This window comes from Natator depressus, chromosome 5, assembly GCF_965152275.1.
Source record: "Natator depressus isolate rNatDep1 chromosome 5, rNatDep2.hap1, whole genome shotgun sequence".
NCBI lineage: Eukaryota > Metazoa > Chordata > Testudines > Cheloniidae > Natator > Natator depressus.
In genome coordinates this window covers 41,147,900-41,170,478 of record NC_134238.1, presented here as the reverse complement: position 1 = coordinate 41,170,478, position 22,579 = coordinate 41,147,900, and the positions used below count along the sequence as shown (strand labels likewise).

General features: G+C 41.4%; 1 protein-coding gene across 1 annotated transcript in view; it reads left to right on the top strand.

The window, feature by feature from the left end:
- The window catches only part of TRIM23 (tripartite motif containing 23), a 31,312-nt gene extending 9,153 nt beyond the window's left edge, over positions 1-22,159 (top strand). The window contains exons 3-11 of the mRNA XM_074952633.1: positions 6,020-6,141; positions 7,140-7,418; positions 8,073-8,255; positions 9,791-10,006; positions 11,067-11,201; positions 15,990-16,119; positions 16,200-16,310; positions 18,590-18,714; positions 19,083-22,159. Of these exons, the coding sequence (XP_074808734.1) occupies positions 6,020-6,141; positions 7,140-7,418; positions 8,073-8,255; positions 9,791-10,006; positions 11,067-11,201; positions 15,990-16,119; positions 16,200-16,310; positions 18,590-18,714; positions 19,083-19,262 (1,481 nt within the window). The 3' untranslated portion in view covers positions 19,263-22,159. The remainder of the gene's footprint in view (positions 1-6,019; positions 6,142-7,139; positions 7,419-8,072; positions 8,256-9,790; positions 10,007-11,066; positions 11,202-15,989; positions 16,120-16,199; positions 16,311-18,589; positions 18,715-19,082) is intronic.
- The last annotated feature ends 420 nt before the right edge of the window (positions 22,160-22,579 follow it).

The following is a 22,579-nucleotide window of genomic DNA, read 5'->3' as shown; positions in this document are numbered from 1 at the left end:
ATAAGTTATCTGTTTATAGAATCTCATTACTACTCCTGGGAAGAGTCTATGTCAAAAAATTCAAAATTCTGCACCAAAAAATTCACATTTTTGCAAAATTCTGCATATTTTATTTGTGAAAATAATGTAATATAATCACACTCGTTTCAATTGTTTTGGCAATTAATTTAATCTACAATACAGAAAAAAGTCACAATAACTATTCAACATTTCCTAAATACACATGGAAGTGAAGTTACAAACACTTGGTAATTAATACCCTGCATTCCAGTTATAATCCTGGATTTTCATTTAAATTACTTTACAGAATACCAAACCGCGCGCAAAAAAAAGTAGAATGTCATTTTAAATTGCTCAGAGTTTCACACATGAAAGTCATACAGTTTTGCTAATCATTCTCCTGGACCTGGCTGGGTACTTCGGAAAGTGCATGGTTCTGATTGTCCTGACATTTTGACTGCTTGGTAAATCTTTTGTTTGCCCTCAGTCTTTATATATGGGTAAGTAAAATAAATCCCGAGCTGTAATTTAACCCCATTGTGCCACTTTGGCTCAAGAAAAAAGTGAGGCACATAGATCTTTCTAGCTGAGGATTACCTTGCTGTCATTTATAAGGTTCCTTTACATCACTCTAGCACTGCATGCATCTGATGAAGTGAGCTGTAGCTCACGAAAGCTTATGCTCAAATAAATTTGTTAGTCTGTAAGGTGCCACAAGTACTCCTTTTCTTTTTACTGTAAAGCTTGTTACATTTGGAAGTTCCTGATTAAATATTGGTGCAGGTGATTTCACCCTCATCGCCTACCATTGGAAAAAATCTGCAAAATGGCTCCTTGGAAGGAAAACTCTTAGAGTTCCACAACAGAATTCTTGCCCTCCAAAATGTTGTGGGTAAAGGACGGTTGTTTTCTCCCCCTCATGTAATTAACATGAGTTCCACCTCTCAGAACCTGTATCTCTGAAGGGATTTGTTGGAAGTCTTTGTCTTTGTACCAGTTCTGGAGTCCCTGTCTTTTCACCTGCCCTCACCAGCTCCCATAAAGTAGTGCTTCAGCTGAGCCTTGCTACTAAGGCAGCTTCTGCCAGTGGCCACCCCTGGGTGTGCCCTCACCACCAAAAGTAGTGATGTTCCAGATCATGGAGGTGGTAACAGGCAAAAATCTAGCTACCATTGCCAGGACTTGACCCATCTCCACAGGCAGATCCCTGGACGTTGCAGAAGGCTTTCCATGGACTGTATTTCCTTCCCAAAGTTTCCACTTCATCTCGGATACTATTTGAGATATAGTATTTATGTCTTATGCCTCCTCTGAGGGGAGACTGCCAGATCGTGTAGTGGTTTTGTAATGTACAAACATCCTCACTAGGCACAAGGATGAGATTTTAAACTTTTACCCTTGTGCTCCAAGGAGGATTTGAACTGAGGTGTTACAGAGATTAAAGTAGAATGTAGTTATACACCACATGACTTAATCCCTGCAACATTTTTTTTATTTATAAAATAAACACTTGATCGAGTGTTCTTGAAAGTCTATATCTTAATACAGAATAATTTTGTAACTAAGTTATGGTGTGAAAGTAATGTTGTCTGACATCAAACATCTTGATTACTTGGCAAATTACACTGAAATCACGTAACTGACTTCTTGTCTGAAGACATTCTTCTTTAACCACCTACTTAAACTTTAGCAGATTAAAAATTAAATGAGATCTTTACTTCCTGTCCATTCTGCTTTGTGTTTTAGATGTATGGCACAAGATATTTGGGGGATCGTGTGCTGAGCCTAGTGACCTGCTAGGCAAGGCTGAGAGCTTCTTAATGAGGCTTTGATCCCTAAGTCATGCTGCACTTTGCATAATCTCTGTGAATCTAAGGGTGAAATGTTTGCTCGGGGTGGAACGCTGAGGAAGAGTGCTTGGCTGCTAGCCAGATACTAGGGCTGTCAGAGGAGCCCGGAGGGCAGCAATTGAAATCAGGGAGGCTTTGGGGAAGCACTTTGACAATGAACAGCAGCAACATACATCTTTAGAGTAGCTTCCATGATGCATGCCATGTTTTTTTCCTAAGAGGCTATGTTGACATCTGGGGCCACATATCCCAGTAAGAAAATGATTAAAATGCCTTTTCATGTACTTGTGATTGCAATGTGAATTTGCAGAAAACAAAATAAAGATCATTTATCATTATAAAACTTTGCCTTTATTGACCAAGAAATAGCACATTGACACTTACCAAAACACAGATGCTTGCTGGGAAAGGAGGGACTGGGAAAGGGCAGACCCTCACAATTGTGTGTAGATCTAGCTATCATTGTGAAAGTTGTGCGAAGGGGTGGAGTGTTGGGGAAACTGAGGAGTCCCAGACAGTGGAAAGGAATGTGTGGGCGGAATGTGGGTGGGTGAGCAGGGGGGCTTGTAAAGAACTGTGCATGTGCTACAGTGGAGGTTGAGCCCAGACCTGCTCACTCTGCAACATTATTAAAGACTTGAGCATTTCTGTTTGCTCCTCCATTACTTTTATCATCCGCTCAGTTGCGTCCCTAGCAAATGTTTGATTCTCTTTTCTGTCCTGCCTTTCGGCCTCCCAGCACTCCTTTCATTCCTTTTCTCTGTACTGGAGCACTGCTGTACCTCCCAGAACGTGTTGTCTTTGCTGCATCTTGGCCTCTTTCTTATCTGGTGGAGACGGTCAGCAGGGGTGTATGGGGTGTTCCTGAAGGCCACATCTGGTGAAGCACAGGACAGTTCACAGAAGCGGGGTTATTAAATTCAAGGACAGTGTTGAAACATTTCACTTATATGCAACTTTTGCAACATACCAATCGCTTTCTCAGTGACCCTTGCCAGGCACACATCTCTTCCAGCACCCAAAACATGGTGAGTTTTGTGGGAGGGTTGGGGAGAGTGCTGCACCTGAACAGAAGAAAATACAGTCTTTGCAGGGGTTGCGGTGCCGCTTTACAGGGAAATAACACTCAAATTATCCCACACTTTTCCACAGGCAGGGATCATTCTAGCAGACATCTCACTGCTATGGGTAAGCAGGGAAACCAGGGTACATCTACTGCACACTTGCGGCTTCTGTCCTGTTCTTTATGCAGCTCACCTACGTGCCGCTTTGGTCCCTGCACAAGTGATTGCTGAATAGCGTGGGACAGTGTCCTACAATGGGGGAAGGAACAAAGCTGCACTGCCGTGCAATCTGTGCCAGAGAAGTACCGAGTACCTCCAGGAAACTTTGCTGGAGATCTCTCTGAAGGATTCCCATCATATCTCAGCGTGCATCAACACCTTGTTCCACAGTACTACACTGGGAAATGTCCAGCTCCCAGAAACACAGCCAGCCTCCCACGTTTCTATGCCCTGAACCCACCTCCGCACTACACACGCCACAGTCACTTGCCAGGCATCTCATCTGCTTCTTGCTTGCCAGAGAGCAACTGCTGGGACTGGCTAGGCACCTCAGGAGTGGAGAAAAGTTCCTGGCTGCCTGCCCCACCGGTTGACTCCACTGGGAGTGCCACATCCAAGTCTAGCTCCATCTCTTCATCAATAACTTCATCCTCCCGGTTAGGTACTCCTGCCTCCTCCATTCTCTCCGAAGTATCCACGAGGCTCTTGGAGGTGGGATCACCATCGAGGATACTGTCCAGCTCCTTATAGAAATGGCAGGTCTTAGGTGCAGCACTGGAGTGACGGTTTGCCTCCCTCGCCTTAGGTACACCTGCCTCAGCTCCTTCATCTTCGATCTGCACTGCAACGTGTCCCAATCATAGTCCTTTTCAGACAAGCCTTGAGAAATGTGCCCATAGATGTCCCAGTTCCTATGGGTCAAGTGAAGTTGGGACTGCACAGACTCCTTTCCCCATATACTGATCAGATCCAACAGCTCTGCTGTGGTCCAGGCGGGAGAACGTTTGATGCAATAGCCCGCCACGGTCACCTGGAAAGACGCGATAAGACCTCCCTGTGCCGAACCAGCAAGCAGGAAATGGAATTTAAAATTTGCAGGGCTTGCAAGGGGGAGGGGCGGATTGTTGTTTACCTGGATTCAGGGCAGCAGAGTTCAAACTGCTGACCAGAGTGGTCAGGATGGGCATTGTGGGACACTTCCTGGAGGCCAATTAAAGCATGCGTTGTGTCTACATTGGCTCTTTGTCGATAATAAAGGGAAGGGAAAAGGAAAAAGTATCTCGTAGGGGTGGAAGTATTTTGTCACCAAAACCGGGCATTTTTCCTGACAAGTCGCATCGCTGTGCGTACGCACTCACTGTTTTGTTGCCAATGTGTGAACAGACTTGATTGGAATGAGAAATTTTTGGTTTAATGTCTTCAATACATATTACACCTTATGGAGTTTAACAGTCTAGACCAGGGCCGGGCAAACTTTTTGGCCTGAGGGCCACATCGGGTTTCCAGAATTGTTTGGAGGGCTGATTAGGACAGGCTGTCTCTCCTCAAACAGCCAGGCGTGGCCTGGCCCCTGCCTCCTATCCAACTCCCCTGCTTCTCGCCCCCTGACGGCTCCCCGGGACTCCTACCCCATCCACCACTCCCTGTCCCCTGACCACCCCCGGACCCCCCACCCCTCACTGCCCCCCGGGATCCCTGCCCCATCCAACCCCCCTGTTCTCTGGCCTCTGACTGCCGCGACCCCTATCCGCACCCTTGCCCCCTGAGCACCTCCCCACCCCAACTCCCCTGACCTTTATCCAACCCTCCCTGCCCCCAAAGGGGGGGCAGCAGGGGAGGGGCCAGGGGCTAGCCTCCCGGGCCAGGAGCTATGGGGCCGGGCAGGAGAGTCCCACGGGCCGTAGTTTGCCCACCTCTGGTCTAGACAAACCTTGAATCAGCTCAGATATCCATTTTCCCCCCTTTGCTGACCGTGTGTAACTTTGTTGTTATTCTGAGAAACAGTTTCCAGAATGTCTTTCTCCCTTCCCCAGTAATGAATACAAGTTAAATTGACAGATGATTACATTTGTTTGCCTACCTCTTTTTTCAGAAGATCAACTGGTGTAATGATATATTAGATTTTATTTAGATATGGCATACTGAGTGAAAAGTACCTGAGGATTTGATTTTTAAAAATGACTATTGATGTATCAAACATTGTAGGCCTTATTGTCTTCTATACGGACAGAAGGGTGAAGAACCATGAAGATCTTGGCAGGGAGAGCATTGTAGGGGGCACTTCTGTGAAAGCCTTATCACATCCATGGTATTGGATGCAGAGGGAAACCACGGACAGTGGCTTCCTTCCTGGAATTTTAGAAGTGAATACTCAGTCCCTGTCCATATTTTGGATACCCCTTGAAGGGTGGCCCCAAAGGAAAGGAATTGTAGGGGATTTCCTGTCTTCGCTTGGCATCACTGTGTGCTTCCAGGTGGCCAGCCACCGGCTGATTTGTGTAAAATGGTGATGGTGTAGGAGGAGTGAATGTGGCTTGCCGCTTTCCTCCAGTGTTTTTGGCCATGTGGATCAGTGCTATATATGGTCCCTTGTTTGTGGATGACACATCTACTTCTTTTCTGACATTTTCCCAGGTTGAGATCTGCTGCAGATTTCACATCTGTGTCATTGGTTTTCTGCTACTGGACCTGCTAGTGCAGCAGAAATATATATTTCTGCTGCCTTTGGATCTTTTGTGGTCATGCAGGGATCTTAAGGATCGGTGCAAATTGTTTTTCACTGTTAAGTGTTTGATAATAGTATATTTATAATGGGTGATCGGGAAAAAGCTTTGTGTTGTACAGATTTGTGGCAGTCAAAAATTCATTACTTTTTTGCTTAAAATATTGCAGATCCTTACCACTGGTTTTGTTAAAATACTGTTAATTCTTACAGTAACCTTGCCGGCTTCCATGCTGCGGAAATTACCGAGAATTGTTTTTATAACTGACTCTGGTTCTAGCAGTTTAGTGGGAATATGTATTTCTTTTAATCTCTAACTGGCAGAAATGCAAATGCAGTTTGTGGTGGTGGTTTTTAAATCTAATTTTCTATTTCAAAAATAGGAGATTCAGGTGTCTGGGGCCTGAAAAAAAACTTTGCTTTGCTGGAGCTTTTGGAACGACTGCAGAATGGCCCTGCTGGCCAATGTGGGACAACAGAAGAAGCTATTGGCCAGTCTGGAGAGGTATTGATTCAAGAATGCTTATCTTTGTTTAAAAGTGTGAAGAGGAGTTAGTTAGTTTAGTTTTAGTTTGTTTTTAGCTTAACAAACATTAAAACCAAACACTTACCAAATTAAAAGTTCCTATGGTTGCAGAATGTATGTATTGTGTATATATACAAATCCTAGATCTCAGCAGCTAATACACGAATTGCTGTTTAATTATTTGCATTTTTTCAGAATAAATAAGTACTAAAAACTTGAATAATTCATTTGTGCAGTTGCTATGGTCCAATACATATAGATTCAAGTAGAGGCAAAACCAAAATTACCACTTAATTTGCACACTTACGTTCATTGAAAAAAGTCATTAAACTCTTCTGGAGACTGCTCCTCTTTATAAATGTCTTTTAGCTGCAGTATTACAAAAAAAAGAAAAGCTGCAGCACTTCCTAAAAATCTGAAAATGACTTTCTTTCCCAAATTTCATCCTTTTACATTAATTTGGTAACTGCATTAATTAGCTGTTTTGAGTGTTTCCTGATGGCTGCTTATACACTGATGTTATTGCAGTGAGATCATGACTGAGCCAGTACAATATAATCCATCCTAGAAACAATGTATTGTCTTAAAGAGGTGCTCACCCATTGATATCCTGTTTTTGTTTTTTAAAAGAGACATTGGAGAAAGGTCTGGGATCTGATTTTCATTGTTTTTGAGCATCTTCAGTACCTATTGAATTCAGTTTGAGTTGTGGATACTCAGGACCTCTGAAAATCAGTCTCCTGTGGTTCACTCAAATGGTGAATTTTTTTAATATATCTATTTATTTGTAAAGAAGGGCTTGGTGAGAGAGTGCAGAATTTAAAATCACCCATTTGGAATAAGGTGAATGTTTCTTAGCAATTAATGATTTTAAGGGGAGTGAAATTTTTAGGCTTGGACAAGTTGAAAGTATCTAATCTAATTTATTTTCAATTATTGAAATCCAATATTAACGCACTAAGATTTTTTTGTTAAAGAGCATAATTCGTTGTGATGAAGATGAAGCTCATGTTGCATCTGTATACTGCACTGTTTGTGCCACTCACTTGTGTGCCGAGTGTTCACAGCTTACCCATTCTACGAAGACATTAGCAAAACATAGGCGTGTACCTCTTGCTGAAAAACCTCATGAGAAGACCCTGTGTTGCCAGCACCAGGTGCATGCCATTGAATTTGTTTGTTTAGAAGAAGATTGTCAGACCAGTCCCCTAATGTGTTGTGTCTGCAAAGAATATGGAAAGCATCAAGGTCATAAGGTACTGTTGTTTTTCTATTACACTCATGCTGTTGGGTCGTTTAAGAAAATAATACTTCTTTCCATTGTTAAGCACACAAACTCCCTCCCTCTCTTTAGGCCTGATCTTTGAGCCTTTATCAAGAACGTCCCTGCCTTTTTGTTCCTTTCCTTCACTTCAGGTAACTGCTATGGTAACAGCGCAATAACTAACAAACAAAAAATCATTGTGATCTGTAAAACCACAGTGCTGTTCTTCATCTATTTATTAAGGCAGAAAGACTCATCATCTATGCAAGCCACCAGTTTTGATAGTTGTCAGCTGTTCATAATGTAGAGGTTGCAGTGTCACCCAGACAATAGAGGGTGGTCCAAACAGTTTTTCCCTTTTTCTCTTTACATTTTATTAAAGATAGGGGGGAAAGACAAATGTGCACATGTAGTTATTTGTGTGATTGCTATATCCCTGTTTGTCGCATAACAAAATGAATAATACCTGATTTTTTTTTTTTTTTTTTAATTTATCAAAGATTAAGTTTAGTCCAAATTTTTCCTCTTTTTTTCCTTCTCTAATTCTTTTGCATAGTATGGGGGGAAATCTTATTTTAGCTCGGCTGATGGTGACTGGAAGGGAAACTAAGAGCTGACATTTGGTATGTGTTGCTTTTGATCGTAGCATTCTGTTTTGGAACCAGAAGCAAACCAGATCCGTGCATCCATTTTAGACATGGCACACTGTATAAGAACCTTCACAGAAGAAATCTCAGACTATTCCAGAAAACTAGTTGGAATTGTTCAACAAATTGAAGGAGGAGAACAAATAGTGGAAGATGGAGTTGGAATGGCCCACACAGAACATGTAAGAAATTGTTTTTCTCAAACACAACATAATTTTTTCTTGTAGTAACCCAAAATCTTTTAAGAGTGTTGTATGAGAATTATACATAAAAGCTCACTCAGAGTCCAGTTCTACAAGTTACTGAGTAGCCTCAGTTCTGCAAAGTCAGTAGAAATTGAATGTGCTCACACCTGGAAAGACTGAGTCCCAAGAGAGATGCCAGGAGAACTTCTATCACGTTGATTGTCTCCTTGATTTTACTGAAATTAGAGTGGCTTTGGAGAGAGCTATATACACCTCTACCCCGATATAAGCCCTCAGGAGCCAAAAAATCTTACCGCGTTATAGGTGAAACCGCGTTATATCAAACTTGCTTTGGCCCCCCAGCTTCCTGTCCCCTGACTGCCCCCTTCAGAGACCCTCCCCATCCCTAATCATCCCCAGGACCCCACCCCCTACCTAAACCCCCTGCTCCCTGTCCCCTGACTGCCCTACTCCATCCACACCCCTGACAGGCACTCACTGACAGCGGCGGGAAGCAGAGCAACGTGGCCCCAGCTGCAGTGCTCCGCTTCCCACCGCCGGTGAGCATGGGGAGGTTGAGGAAAGGACTCACTTGAGGCAGGAAGCGGAGCGATGCAGCCCCAGCCCGCTCCGCTTTCCTTGCCCCGGCCCCAGCCGTGTCACTTGGGTGGGGTGGGCGGGGTGTTGGGGAAAGGTCCCGCACTCACCAGCAGCGGGAAGTGGAGCACTGTGGCTGGGAGCTGGCGGGCTGGGGCTGGGCTGCTCTGCTTCTGCCGGTGCTGGTGAGTGTGTGTGGGGGTGGGGGATCCCTTCCCCCGAGCGACAGGGCTGGGGCCAGGGCAAGGGAAGCGGAGTGGGCTGCTTCCAGCCCCCCCACTAATCACCCGGGCCACTCTGGGCCTGCGGGGCCCCCAGAAGTGTCCCCCCACAAGTCCTGCCTCCCAGACCCTGGGGGGGAGAGGTCCTGCCCCGACTGCCCCTTGACCACCCCCTGAGACCCTCTGCCCCTTATCCAACCCCTCGGCGCCGGCCCGACACCCTTAACACGCCGCTCAGAGCAGCGCGTCGGAGCCAGACACGCTGACGCACTGATCCGCCGCAGTGTGCAGCTCCACCCCGCCAGAGCGCTGCTTTACCACATTATATCTGAATTAGTGTTATATTGGGTTGTGTTATATCGGGGTAGAGGTGTACTTATACTGCATTGAGGTACTATGGAAAGTAGTTTGTCCATGTGTCCTCATATGCTGTTGTATTTTTTTCAAGTTATTTTTCCCTGATAGTATTTTTTTCATACACTGTATACATGTAATAAGTAATTGTTTATTGGAATAACCTATGCAAAGGCCTTAGTGCTGGGAGCAGATATACAACCCTCACCAAAACTGTGCCTGTTGAGATCTGAATCTGCCGGTCACTCATTTTGAAGTTAGGAGTTGGAATGTAACACAGCACTAAGTATTATGCTATTTGAATAAAATGATTTTTGATTGTTAATTTTCTATCTTTGATTTTGTGACTTTACACTGTAGGTCCCAGGTACTGCAGAAAATGCCCGTTCATGCGTCCGAGCCTATTTTTCTGATCTTCATGAAACCCTTTGTCGCCAGGAAGAAATGGCACTTAGTGTGGTTGACGCACATGTGCGGGAGAAATTGATTTGGCTCAGACAACAACAAGAAGACATGACTATCCTGTTGTCACAGGTTTCAACTGCTTGTCTTCACTGTGAAAAGACTTTGCAGCAGGTAGGTGATTAAGTGAGCTGTAACATGGAGCAAGTGCATAGTTGGATCTGTAAATGAAGCTTAGGTTATAAACTGCTAAATTGGACAATGCTGTGCTTTTAAATTTTCTTTATCATGTTAGAAACACGCTATTGTAAAGTGAGATTGAAAACATTATAGTAATTATTTGTGGTGTGAATATGGAGACACAGGTGTATAGCTCAGGCTAAATATATAGGTTTTATAGGGGAAAGGTTTTACAATTGCTGTTACTAATGAATACTTTATTGGAAATAAAGTCAGGGTAGAAAAATGTTTGCTTGGAATTAAGTGGTTCTTTGGAAGGTTTGCAACCCAAACATCGCAACATTGTGCTGAGTATGAGAAGTAAGTTACTATACTAAAGGTAAAACTGACCAGTCTGTTTTCATTGTCCAAGATGAGTAAAGAGCAAAAAGTAAATAAAAAAAAAACATTTAGTAAAAAGTCAACTTTATTTTTAAAATTTTTTCAGTTTTATCTATTTAATATGCTGTTATTGTAAGACAGCTTTTTATTTTTTTAACATGATTTTAAATTGCTTTTGTCTCTTTTTAAGCCATTGGGCACTAACTCTGGTCAAATTTCACCTTAAATACTGACATTCTACTTAACTAAATTTCCCAGTTTTAACACCTGGGTACAGTTTTTCACCGTTACGTAGTGTTGCTGTATGCTATTTAACCAGTTGCCATATTCCAAGCCTGAGGAAGCTACATTTCTGTGAATGGTAAAGATATATTGTTCTTTCACATCACTGGGGGAATGAGGGGTGAGAGAGATGTGTTTTCTCTTTGGTTTTTTTTTTTTGTTTGTTTGTTTTTCCAAAGCTCTTTGAGCTCTATTAGGATTAGATTTGCAGTATAAAAGTGGAAATTCATAATTTCTTAAATGCATTTTTTGTAAATGTAAACTTTGTTCTATGAGATTAATCAAAATAAAAAAGACAACCGTTTTATTGCCATACATAATTATCTGCCCCTTTTTTTCCATTAAATGATTTACTAGTAGAAAGAGTGCTTCTGCCTTTTGTCTGTTTTAGGATGACTGCAGAGTAGTGTTGGCTAAACAGGAGATTACAAGACTACTAGAAACATTACAAAAACAGCAGCAGCAATTTACAGAACTTGCAGATCATATACAGCTGGATGCTAGCATTCCTGTCACTTTTACAAAGGTATAGTCTTCAAAACCCTTTTCATATGTCTTCAAGATTCTAGTGAAAATAGAAAAATCTGCTTTCTGAAATTCAAAATGTGTATTAAAGGAAAACTGCAGTGTTTTATCACCAGACTTTTCATAGATGCTGCAAATGCATTTGTTGTGTAAAAATATATCTTTTTAAATTTTTTTTGGCTGTGACCGACTCTGATTCCAGAATACGGAGGCTGCCATCTTGCACTATGACACAAGATACTTACTCTCTATTGAAACAGATGGGGGAAAAAACAGTCAGTTTGAGTGGTGTTTCTTTGTCAATTTGCATTTAGAATATGTTTGCTACATAGATAGCTCTGTTTTTTTTTTACCTGAACTGCTATATTTTTCACTATTTTTAAATTTTAATGATCAAGATAGCTGTCAGGAGTTCTAAAAAACCAAGAGATACTCTCCGGAAAGCAGCCTTCCCCCCCAAATTGGGAGTGGTTTTGGACAAACACCAAGCCTGGTGGATGCTGGTTATTTGATTTCTTATTTACCTATTAAAAATACAAAAAAAAAAAATTCCATTACATATTTCCTTTTACAGCATTCAAACTGGTGTATTTCTTCCATTGATTCTAATCGTGAATTTGTTCCTCTCATAACTTAGGTTGTGAAATTTTGGTAATACACTGGAGTTTCCTCTAAATTATTTGTTTCCTAATCCTATAATTAAAGAATTTTTAAATGGGCTTTGAATCACAGTTGAACAAAAAGACAAGAAGTTTGAGAAAAGTGAAGGATGATGTTTTGTTTGTGTTGTATATTTGGCTGCATCCATATCTCTTCATTGTTAATGGGGGAAAGGAGACACTGTTATTTTGGGTGACTTGCTGCTGTTTTCATTATGAAGCAGCAGGAACAATGCCAATGAAGTGCTTTCCTGAAGGGAAACAGGGGCTTCAGTCTGGAGACTGTCTCAGTTGTACTGTATGTTATTACTAGGGTTACTATCAAAATCTGTATGGTAGAACCTGAGAGTTATAAACACCTCGGGAAAAGAGGTTGTTCATAACTCTGAAATGTTCGTAACTCTGAACAAATCGTTATGGTTGTTCTTTCCAAAGTTTACAACTGAATATTGACTTAATATAGCTTTGAAACTTTACTATGCAGAAGAAAAATGCTGCTTTTAACCACCTTAATTTAAATGAAACAAGCACAGAAAGTTTCCTTAACTTGTCCAATCTTTTTTAACCTTTCCCGTTAATTTTTTAGTAGTTTACATTTAACACAGTACTGTACTGTATTTGTTTTTCTTTTCTTTTCTTTCCCTTTTTTGGTCTCTGCTGCTGCCTGATTGCATACTTCTGGTTACAGATGAGGGTGTGGTTGACCAGTCAGTTCGTATCTCTGTACTTCAGTATTGCTTTTAATTTACTATTACTAGATACCTCATGACTTGGAATCTTTACTACTTTGTGCAAGATATTCATGTGAACTTGCATGAAAGAGTCAAGAAGACAATAGTGTGTATTTTCAGGAATATTCCTAGTATTTCTGCACCAAGGTCAGGGATTCAGAGGTGGATTCTGTTGCACAGCTTTTCTCACTGATTACTAATGAGCAAGGTTTAAGATTTTTGTCACGGTTATTTTTAGTAAAAGTCATGGACAGGTTGTGGGCAATAAACAAAAATTAATGGGAGCCCTGACCTGTCTGTGACTTTACTCAAAATAATGGAGGAGAGAGGGCTGGAGGGGGAGGGGAAGGAAGGAAGGAATGACACCTGGATCCCCATGGTGGGGACTGACAGCCTCAGTCAGGCCCAGGCCCTGCGGCAGGGGCACACAGCAGTGGCTCCAGCTCTGGCCTCAGCTGAAGCCACGGAGGGCAGGCCCACAGCTCTGGCCGCAGCAGTGGGGGATGGAGGGGGGTGCATAGCCCCAGCTCCACCCCTGCCTCTGACAGCTGAAGCTAAAGTCACAGAGATCCAGTAAAGTCAGAGAATCTGTGACCTCTGTGACTAAATCTTATCCTTACTGATGAGTTAATGCTCCTCACCTGTAGAATTTGGAAGCTTTTAGTGTAGTTGTCGGAAGCTCCAGGACGAAACCTTGCCGCTCAGCTCAGGCCACCAGGTTTTTCTGCCTCTGGTGGTGGAACAAATTGGCAGGTCAGTTTCTCCTGACCATTTTGTTATATAATTTTCAATTTTTCATTGGCAGTGAGTTAAAATATATTCCCCCCCTCCCCCCCGATCAAGTATTTGGCAGCATGGTGGTTTCAGCCACCCAGATCTGCTGCTGCAGTGACTCCTCTCTGAGACTCCTCTGTCCCCACTCAAGTATGGCAGAGCTGTCTCACAAATACCAGGTACATTAAAGTGGTGTTCCCAATGTGAGGCAGCATTTACACACTTTAGAGGGTGAATTATGCTCTGTCTGTCCCCAGCCAGCCAACCCTCTTGCTGCCATGGCATGGTGCTCAAAGTAAGACCCGCATGTTGGGTCCAGCCCTGCCATGAGGAACCATAATTCCAACACAGAATAGTCTGATCAGGAGCTTCTGAGCACTTGGGGAAATACCACCATAAGGACGCCAGCCAGCCAGCTCAGGAGGGTATGTCTCTCAACAGACCTGGGCTGGAGGGGGGAACCACAGAAAGAATCCAAACTCTTTGAGGTCATGGAATGGCATACTTGATACAGCACAGAATGCAGTGTCGTTCTCCAGTCATATCTGAGTGTCCCTTAGATTGTTGCTGAAAAGCAACCCAGTTTTTTTTTAAGTGGCAACCCAGTTTTTACTCTAGACCTTGCATACTCACTATGGAAGCAATCTTTGCAGGATGGGGAAGCATATTTGGAGGACAAAATTTGAGTATACATCCTTTTAGTTCACTTTGACACCCCATCAGTGGTGTATCTAAAGTTAAACAAAACAAACAAATAAAAAGCACCCCACAAATATGGTTGTATGGGATAGGACCAGAGGCCCATCTAGTCCAATACGCTGTCTGAGAGCAACCAATACCATTTGCTTCAGAAGAGGGTACAAGTAAGTACTGTGACAGGGTCGGGCCAGATGGCTATAGGAGAGTAATAGAAGGCAGATATATTAGCCCCAGGCTAGGTAGGTCCCTTTTCCCTGGGTAAGGTAACAGGAAAGCTTCCAGAACAATCAGGAACCTTCTGGAGACAATTAAGACAGGCTGATTAGAACACCTGCAGCCAGTCAATTAAGGCAGGCTAATCAGGGCATCTGGGTTTTAAAAAGGAGCTCACTTCAGTTTGTGGTGTGCGTGTGAGGAGCTGGGAGCAAGAGGCACTAGGAGCTGAGAGTGAGAACGCAGACTGTTGGAGGACTGAGGTGTACAAGCATTATCAGACACCAGGAGGAAGGTCCTATGGTGAGGATAAAGAAGGTGTTGGGAGGAGGCCATGGGGAAGTAGCCCAGGGAGTTGTAGCTGTCGCACAGCTGTTCCAGGAGGCACTCTAGACAGCTGCATTCCACAGGGCCCTGGGCTGGAACCTGGAGTAGAGGGCGGGCCCGGTTTCCCCCCAAATCCTCCCAACTCCTGGTCAGACACAGGAGGAGTCGACCTGAACTGTGGGTTCAGAAAAACAGCCAAGCTGAGGGCTGCTGTGAAGCTCCAAGGCGAGCAAATCTGCCAATAAGCACAAGAGCCACCAAGGTAGAGCAGGAACTTTGTCACAGTACATAGGAGGCAATTATGCTGCTCAGAATGGAAGTATCCTGCTACCTTCTGTTCGAGGTTGGTCTGTGACTGAGAGGAGTCTTTTTATCTCATCCAAAAGTAAGAGCAACCAGATGTCAGAGCTTCCCCATGGCAATGGGAAAATGCCCTGGGCAGAGAAGAATCGGTTACCTTTCAAGACAGTAAAGGTAAAGGGCTCAGAAAAGAGGGAGAGGAAAAGTTGAAGTCTTCCTAGTTTTCCACTGACCTCGAAGCCAAAATGGACTTGCTAGATAGCCAAGGAACTCACACTGCACCTTCAGAAAAGACCAGATATATTTGAAGCAAGGATTTTTTTAATCCAGACCAGTTATATTTTGGTATATAGACGGAACTCAACCAGGAAACTTCATTCCTTGATATCAAATTTACGTTTGTGGTGTCAGTGGAAACAGACACTTTAGGGAAGGAACTGCCTCTTTGTACAGAGCTCAGCACAGGGGGGCCCTGCCCTCTAGATGCTACCATAATACAAATATAATAATAGTTATGAAGTAATGATGGATATCAGCTACATTAGCATTTCTATATTGGATTCCTGTACAACCAAGCACCATAGAAATGAGAGCTCAGGGACTCATGGCGTTCTGCAGGGAGCCACAGCCAAGATGAAAATTCTGATGTCATCAGAATTAATCAGAATGAGAGATCATATTAGTCTGTGGCTGGCCTTCCTACTTGCCATTAGTGCCAAAAGGCAGGTTTTGGAATTAGTTCCCTATCTGTACAAGAACCACATTTTTGGTGTTGTGAGGGAAAAGGTCATTCTTATAGCTCCAGAAACCTTTCTGTTTAAGGCACACTCTTCTTTCCACAGTTCCTGGCAAATGGTTCCCCCATCATTTACTGAGTGAGGTTCCATGGCGTAGACAGAAGGTCAGACTAAATGAGCATTGTGGTTCATTCTGGGTTTAAAATCTATTAATCTATAAATTAAAATGGCACTTTACAAACAGCGAGACATGTTGCATGGCACAGAGATCCTGAAGATTCCTACAAAGCCAGTGAAGATGTATCTTTTAGCATGTTTTCAGTGTTTTTATATATTTTTTTTTCACCAGGACAACAGGGTACATATTGGACCAAAAATGGAGATTCGAGTTGTGACCCTAGGATTAGATGGAGCTGGCAAAACAACTATTTTGTTTAAGTTAAAGCAGGATGAGTTCATGCAACCTATTCCAACAATAGGTATGTAACTGAATGATTTAAAAATTTGACGGATTCATTATTAGGAATAAGAGTATAAAAAGTGAACTTTTCTCTTTTAGGTTTTAATGTTGAAACTGTAGAATATAAAAATCTGAAGTTTACTATTTGGGATGTAGGAGGGAAGCACAAGTTGAGGCCTTTGTGGAAGCATTATTACCTCAATACACAAGGTAGGATTGCTAAAATATTTAGACTGTTTGTTTGGTTTTGTAGTTTGTGCATTCATTAATGCCAGAAGAATATGACTAGAAATCATTTAACCATAGAAAATTGACATAAAATAAGTAATTCTGTGTAAGGTGAAGTATGGGTGCTAGATTCATGGCCTAAGAAAATATTTTGGACCAGTAGATCTTTGTCGCTGGAAAAGTTGCATTCTTCATAAATTCATCAGCTCCATAGTTCATGGAGCCTTAACAAAAATTAGAACCTCTGTTCTAGCTGGTTTTAGCTGACAGCAGACAAAAATGCAGCATTCGAGAAGTTCATATGGTGGCAAGTAGCACTTCACATTTATAAACATTTGATAACATTTGAAATTAAAATATCAACTCTACAAAATGACATAACTTCTGACCCAGTATTGGAGCACAATGTCCAATCCTAGTTACATTAATACAGATAAAAACAAGTGTATCAGAACAGCTTTGCTGTCCACATGGTAAAACATTCTTCTGAATGTTACTGGCATGAAAGTGCCTACTATACTTTTGGGCACAGAATTATGGGGGTGTCATAAGTGCTCTAAGTTTGTTTTCCATTTAAAGTGGAGTTGAGATTCCTGAATCTTTCAAGGATAACAAACTTCTAGGTACATTCTTCAGAGCCGCCTTTGCAAAATTCTGAGACATTTTAAATCACTCTTCTTTTAAAAAAATCATTTTCAGAGACTAACATCATCTCAAAAATCAGAATGTAGAGATCACCAATATAGGGTCTTTTCTCCTATGAGAGTAGAAGAGGGGCAGGGCTAGGGTGAGAATTGAAAATACCAACAGTTAATTTGCTTCTTTACTATAACTGTTTTATTTTTCCACTGTAAAAGCTGGGAAGCACTGAAATTTACACAGAGAATTTCTATTCTCCAGTTCTGCCTCCTTAGCTCATTAATTTTCCTTCCACACCTCTCATTGTCTACAACCCCAGGAGTTCCTAATAGTAAACGACTCTATGCCATCCCTTCATCCATGCCATCTTACAGCCTCTTTGGCATGTAAAATCCTCCCACAAGTGTACATAACTTTAACTCAGGGCTTGGCTACACTTGCAAGTTAGAGTGCATTAAAGCAACTCGTCCACACTGGCAAGGCACTTAGAGCACCGGGACTCTGCAGCTGGAGCACTCCTGGTAATCCACCTCCATGAGAAGCATAACTCTTGCCACGCCTCGTCTGAAATGCCCCAGCATCAGTGTGAACGAGGTGTTGCATTATTGCGATCGGCCTCCAGAAACATCCCATAATCCCCTTAAGTCAAGTGGACACTCTTGTCATTGTTTTGGAATTGGCTGTAGGAATGCGGATATGCCCTTTTAAAACTCCGTTTCTGACATCCGGCGTACTTATCTGCTCCGGGACAAAGCAACGATTAGTGTGGAATGTTGCTTCCTTTGCGTGAGAGAGAGAGGCCGGGGGAGGGAGGTCTGCTGCTGTCTGAACTTACAAGAGAGCATGCCGACATGCTCTCAGTCCCCCCAAAAACCCACTCTCTCTCCCCCACATATACCCAACACACTCCCTGTCACATCCATTTCCCCCACCATTTGAAAAGCACGTTGCAGCCACTTGCATGCTGGGATAGGTACCACAATGCACTGCTCTCTGTGATATTGCAAGAGCTGCTAATGTGGCCACGCCAGTGCACTTGAAGCTGACAGTGTGAACACACTGCAGCGCTTTCCCTACTGCACTTTCTGAGGGCTGGTTTAACTCACAGCACTCTACATCTGCAAGTGTAGCCATGCCCTTAAGGCTTGTCTAGATGAGAAAATTGCACTGGTTTAGCTAAAGATGTGATTTTGAACTGATTTAGTTATACTGGTTCAAAGCCATGTGGACACTCTTAGTTTGATTTAGTGTAAATTGATTAGGAATTGCTTTAAGCTAAACTGAAGCAAGTCTCCACACAGGGCTTTGAGTCAGTTTAAACTAAATGAGTTTAAAAACAGATTTAAGTTAAACCATTGCAACTTCCTTCTGTAGACAGGGTCTAAGATGCTGGCTTTTGGGAAGACTTTTTTTCGGAATAAGTATGTTTATCTGTACAATATCTTAATAATACTGAGGCTTGAGTTAATGTGCAATTCTGAGACACGCAATCTGTGCATTGTAGGTGGTTCTGTGTTGGAAATAAAGGGGAGTTTGTGGAGTTGAGGAGTCAGTGCATTTGGGTATTATGTCTGAGTGACACTTGAGAGTGTGCGTAACATGTTTCACTATTTTTTTCATAGCGGTGGTATTTGTTGTCGATAGCAGTCACAGAGACAGGGTTAGTGAAGCACACAGTGAACTTGCAAAGTTATTAACAGAGAAAGAATTGCGGGATGCCTTGCTGCTGATCTTTGCCAATAAGCAGGTATTGGTGAATTTTTTTCTGTTCCTTTTTAAAACTGTAATTAACACAAACTTTGTGAACAGTCTGCCATAATTAAAAAGTGGGGATGGGGAAGGAATAAAGTTTAATGTTTTTCCTTAATATTTAGTGACAATATTATAAGAAGAGACTAGTCACTGATTTAATGAATCCAATAGCTATTTCTGCATGTGTGACAAGGCCAGTAAAATCTTCTGTCCAGCCTTAAGACTATTAATTTGGTTTGAGGTTTTTAAGATAATGTGGGAGATTTTCTAGCTGTTCTAGATAATCTATATTCTTATCAGTGAAAGTGAAATCTCTAGAAAATTTACTATGTGCATTTAAAATAATGCCTGGCTCTCTTGCAGGATGTAGCGGGGGCTCTTTCAGTCGAAGAAATCACAGAAATGCTGAGTCTCCATAAACTCTGCTGTGGCCGTAGCTGGTATATTCAGGGCTGTGATGCTCAAAGTGGCATGGGACTATATGAAGGATTGGACTGGCTTTCAAGGCAACTGGTGGCTGCAGGTGTACTGGATGTGGCTTAATTTCATGACAATTGCAAATTAAATTTGTAATTCACTTATTTGCACGGGTTAGGATGTTGTAACAAGGTCTGCATTGTGAAGATGGAGATTTATCTAGAGCTCTGGTTACAGAAGAGAATATACGTGGCACCTGCTTATCAAGGATTGTGGAATTGGTGCAGTAAACACTTGGTGCAATTGCTACAGTTTTTAAAATTTGGTAATGCAACAGACTATTGGGGGGGCTGGCTGCTAAAATGCCTAGATTTTTATTTTTTTGTGTGTGAAACTAGGTTGTTACTTCCAATTTAAGCAAAGTTTTTCTGCTAAAACGTGTATCTAAATTTTCTAATTTCAGCATAAGGGCACAGAAGTTACTTACTATTACAATAAAATTCTTATCCAAAAAGCAACTTCAAAAAAAACAAAACAAACTCTTGAGCTATTTAGAAAGCAACCAAAACTCTAGATGCTCTTTGGTAACACATGATGCCACTTGTAGTACATTTAAAAAAGCATTAGCTTAAATTTTGCTTTGAAAACTCCATATAGACACTACAAGAAGGAAAGTTATTCCCCAGTCATTTATTTATTAGCCTTATTGCATGCCTTGGGTTGTGTATAGGACTAGAAAGTGGTAAGAACGTAGTAGTCTTCCTAGGACCTTGCAGATTTAATGGGTGTTGGCATTGACTACCATTAATAATAAAAGATGCAGTTAAATGAAAGCAAAGCAAAGTTATACATATTGAAATGTCATCTTTCCATTAATAATACAAAATATATTGATGGGAGTTCCTGTGCATGCCCAAGGACATTGTGTCTTTAGAGATTAAACTTCATCCTTAAATCAAGTTAAGCTAAGAACTTCCTAAAGAAAGCAGTTGAAATATCAGCCCACCTCTATATTTTTACATGAGTTATGCTTCCAGAAAGAGGTAGCAGCCTTAAAATATTAAGCAACCTGCTGTAAAAGCACCGCACACTTAATAACTCTTACTTAGAACAGCAGATGGTAAAATCTGATCTAAACTTTTAGTGTCTGATTCAGATTCTTTATATACTTGGAACTGTCACCAGTGCCTGTATTCAAAGATTATTCATTCACAAACTCACAGAATCTTGGGGCTGTATCTCTGTTTAAATTTGGAGAAGATTGGAATAATTTATTGATGTCTCCTCTTTTGCTGTGCACACAGTTCTGATCACCATAAATCTGTGTGGTGAGTACCCCTGGTGACTCCTCTGATCCCTTCTGTAACTAACCCCTGGAAAGTGACGAGGCCATGCAGAAGGAATACTATGGTATTAGTACGTATTTTGTAGCATTTTTCCCCACTACATACAGTAGTTAAAACAAAGAATATATAAACAAATTATTTTAATACATTTGCACTTCAGGAGGCAGCAGCTGTGATAACTACCCCCTCCTGATGACACTGGTTTATAATCACCTCCATTCTTTACATTTCATGCTAATGGTGTTATATGTACATTAAGCTTGCTGAAACTGAACAATTTGAATTGTAGCTCAAGTGACAAGTGTCACTGTTTTCAAAGGTGTAGATACAAATTAAGCTAGTCTTCACATTTAGAAGTGATCTTAAAAATCCTGGCACCCATACTAGAATGCTAAGAGAAGGATTTTACAGACACTAAGTTCAGACTGTATTTGAAAGCTATATTCTCATTCAGAATACACCTGATAATATTGTACATAATTTACATGGACTGAAGAATTTTTGCTGCCCAAATCAAACTGAAAATTGTTCACCTTTCAGCCTGCAATCTCTTGCACAATAGACATTTTCTGCCCCTTTGACTATCTGCTCAGCCTATATGGCAGACCCAGCACAGACCTTTATAATTCTTTGACTGTCCTTTTCATAGTTTTATTTTCAAATATTAACAAGTTCCTCAGGAACAGACACTTTAGCTGGAAGATTTTTAATGAATAAAACATGCATTGGTTGGAAGATCTAATATGAAATTTGTCATTTTAGTTGGTACATTCTACATCTTCAGTGGGTTCAATTGTACATACTCTCCCACTGGGCTGTTGTTACTTTTGTTTTCTCTGGTTATTTTAAAGCACTCGGCAAAACTTTGAAGAGCTTGTAGAGAAGAGTATGTTTGGGGAAAAATTCACTTACTCATCTTTTACTTTCAGAACAAAAGAAAGTTCTGCTGCAAATGTAGTATACTTGCATAAAAGTATTTTTTAAATGCAAACTAATGTGATTGATTCAAGTAACTGTGAAAATAGGTCTTGCATTTGTCTGTGAACTCTTCAGGTGTTATCAAGTAAACTTAAATTTATTTGTGTTAATACTATATATAAACTGCTTCAATTGTAAATTTTAAATGTCTTGAACTTCAGTTTTTAGTGTACTAACTTATGCAGGTTATGATTGGGATGTGCTTCTCCCATTCTATTAAAATTAAAAAAAACAAATTACAAGTATTGCAGAGAATTATCTGGCTAAGACTAAAGCCTGAATTGTTTAAAAAGTTAACTATAGCATTTAGCTGTCAGGTCTAGATTTTGGCTTAATTTTGAAACTGAGTAAACATAACATGTGCAGTGAGTAAAGAAAAGTGTTTTTAAATCTTGTTTCAAAATAGTAAACAATAGCTAAGCTATTTGAGCAGTAATGCCTGACTTCTTGGTATTGTCTAACTTTCATGGTATGTAATTGAACTTTTTCTGATTCTGCTTGTGGACTGAATGATGACTGAGGTTCTGCCTGCAGGAAGATATTCACCAACAGTTCTTGTTCTGGGGTACTGGAGCAGGGTTGGGTACGGTAGTACTTTACAAAGGAACAGCTCTTACGTAATGGAAGAGTGATTTAGCTGATGGAGTTTCTGAATGGCCTTGAAAACTTTTTTTTCCCCAATAAAGAGAATACTTTAACCCTCTGGTTTAGGGTACTATCCTTCTTTTGAGTACTTTCATTTAAGCCACTCTTGTTGCAGGTTAATCTAATGCTAGAATTTGGAAGTTGTTCACAATGAAAAGGTTATGGTCTGAAGATGACCATTTCATGATGCTGAAAATGTTGGCATTAGTATCCAAAGTTCTCAAGGATTGGATTGGGTTAATACCTACCTTCAAAAAACTGTGATACAAAAAAAAGGTAGCAGTATTTAGAAAGTAGGCCTCAGGGACTTCACTTTTAATACTAGCAGAAAAACAACTATCCCTATGTTACAGCTAGGGCTATTGTGACTATCAGGCACAAATCTCAGCACTTAGACCTTGACTGAGGTAAATGTACTTGGCAAGTTTGAAGTGCAGCTCTACTCAGAACACTCAAGTGGTATTTTATCCAGAT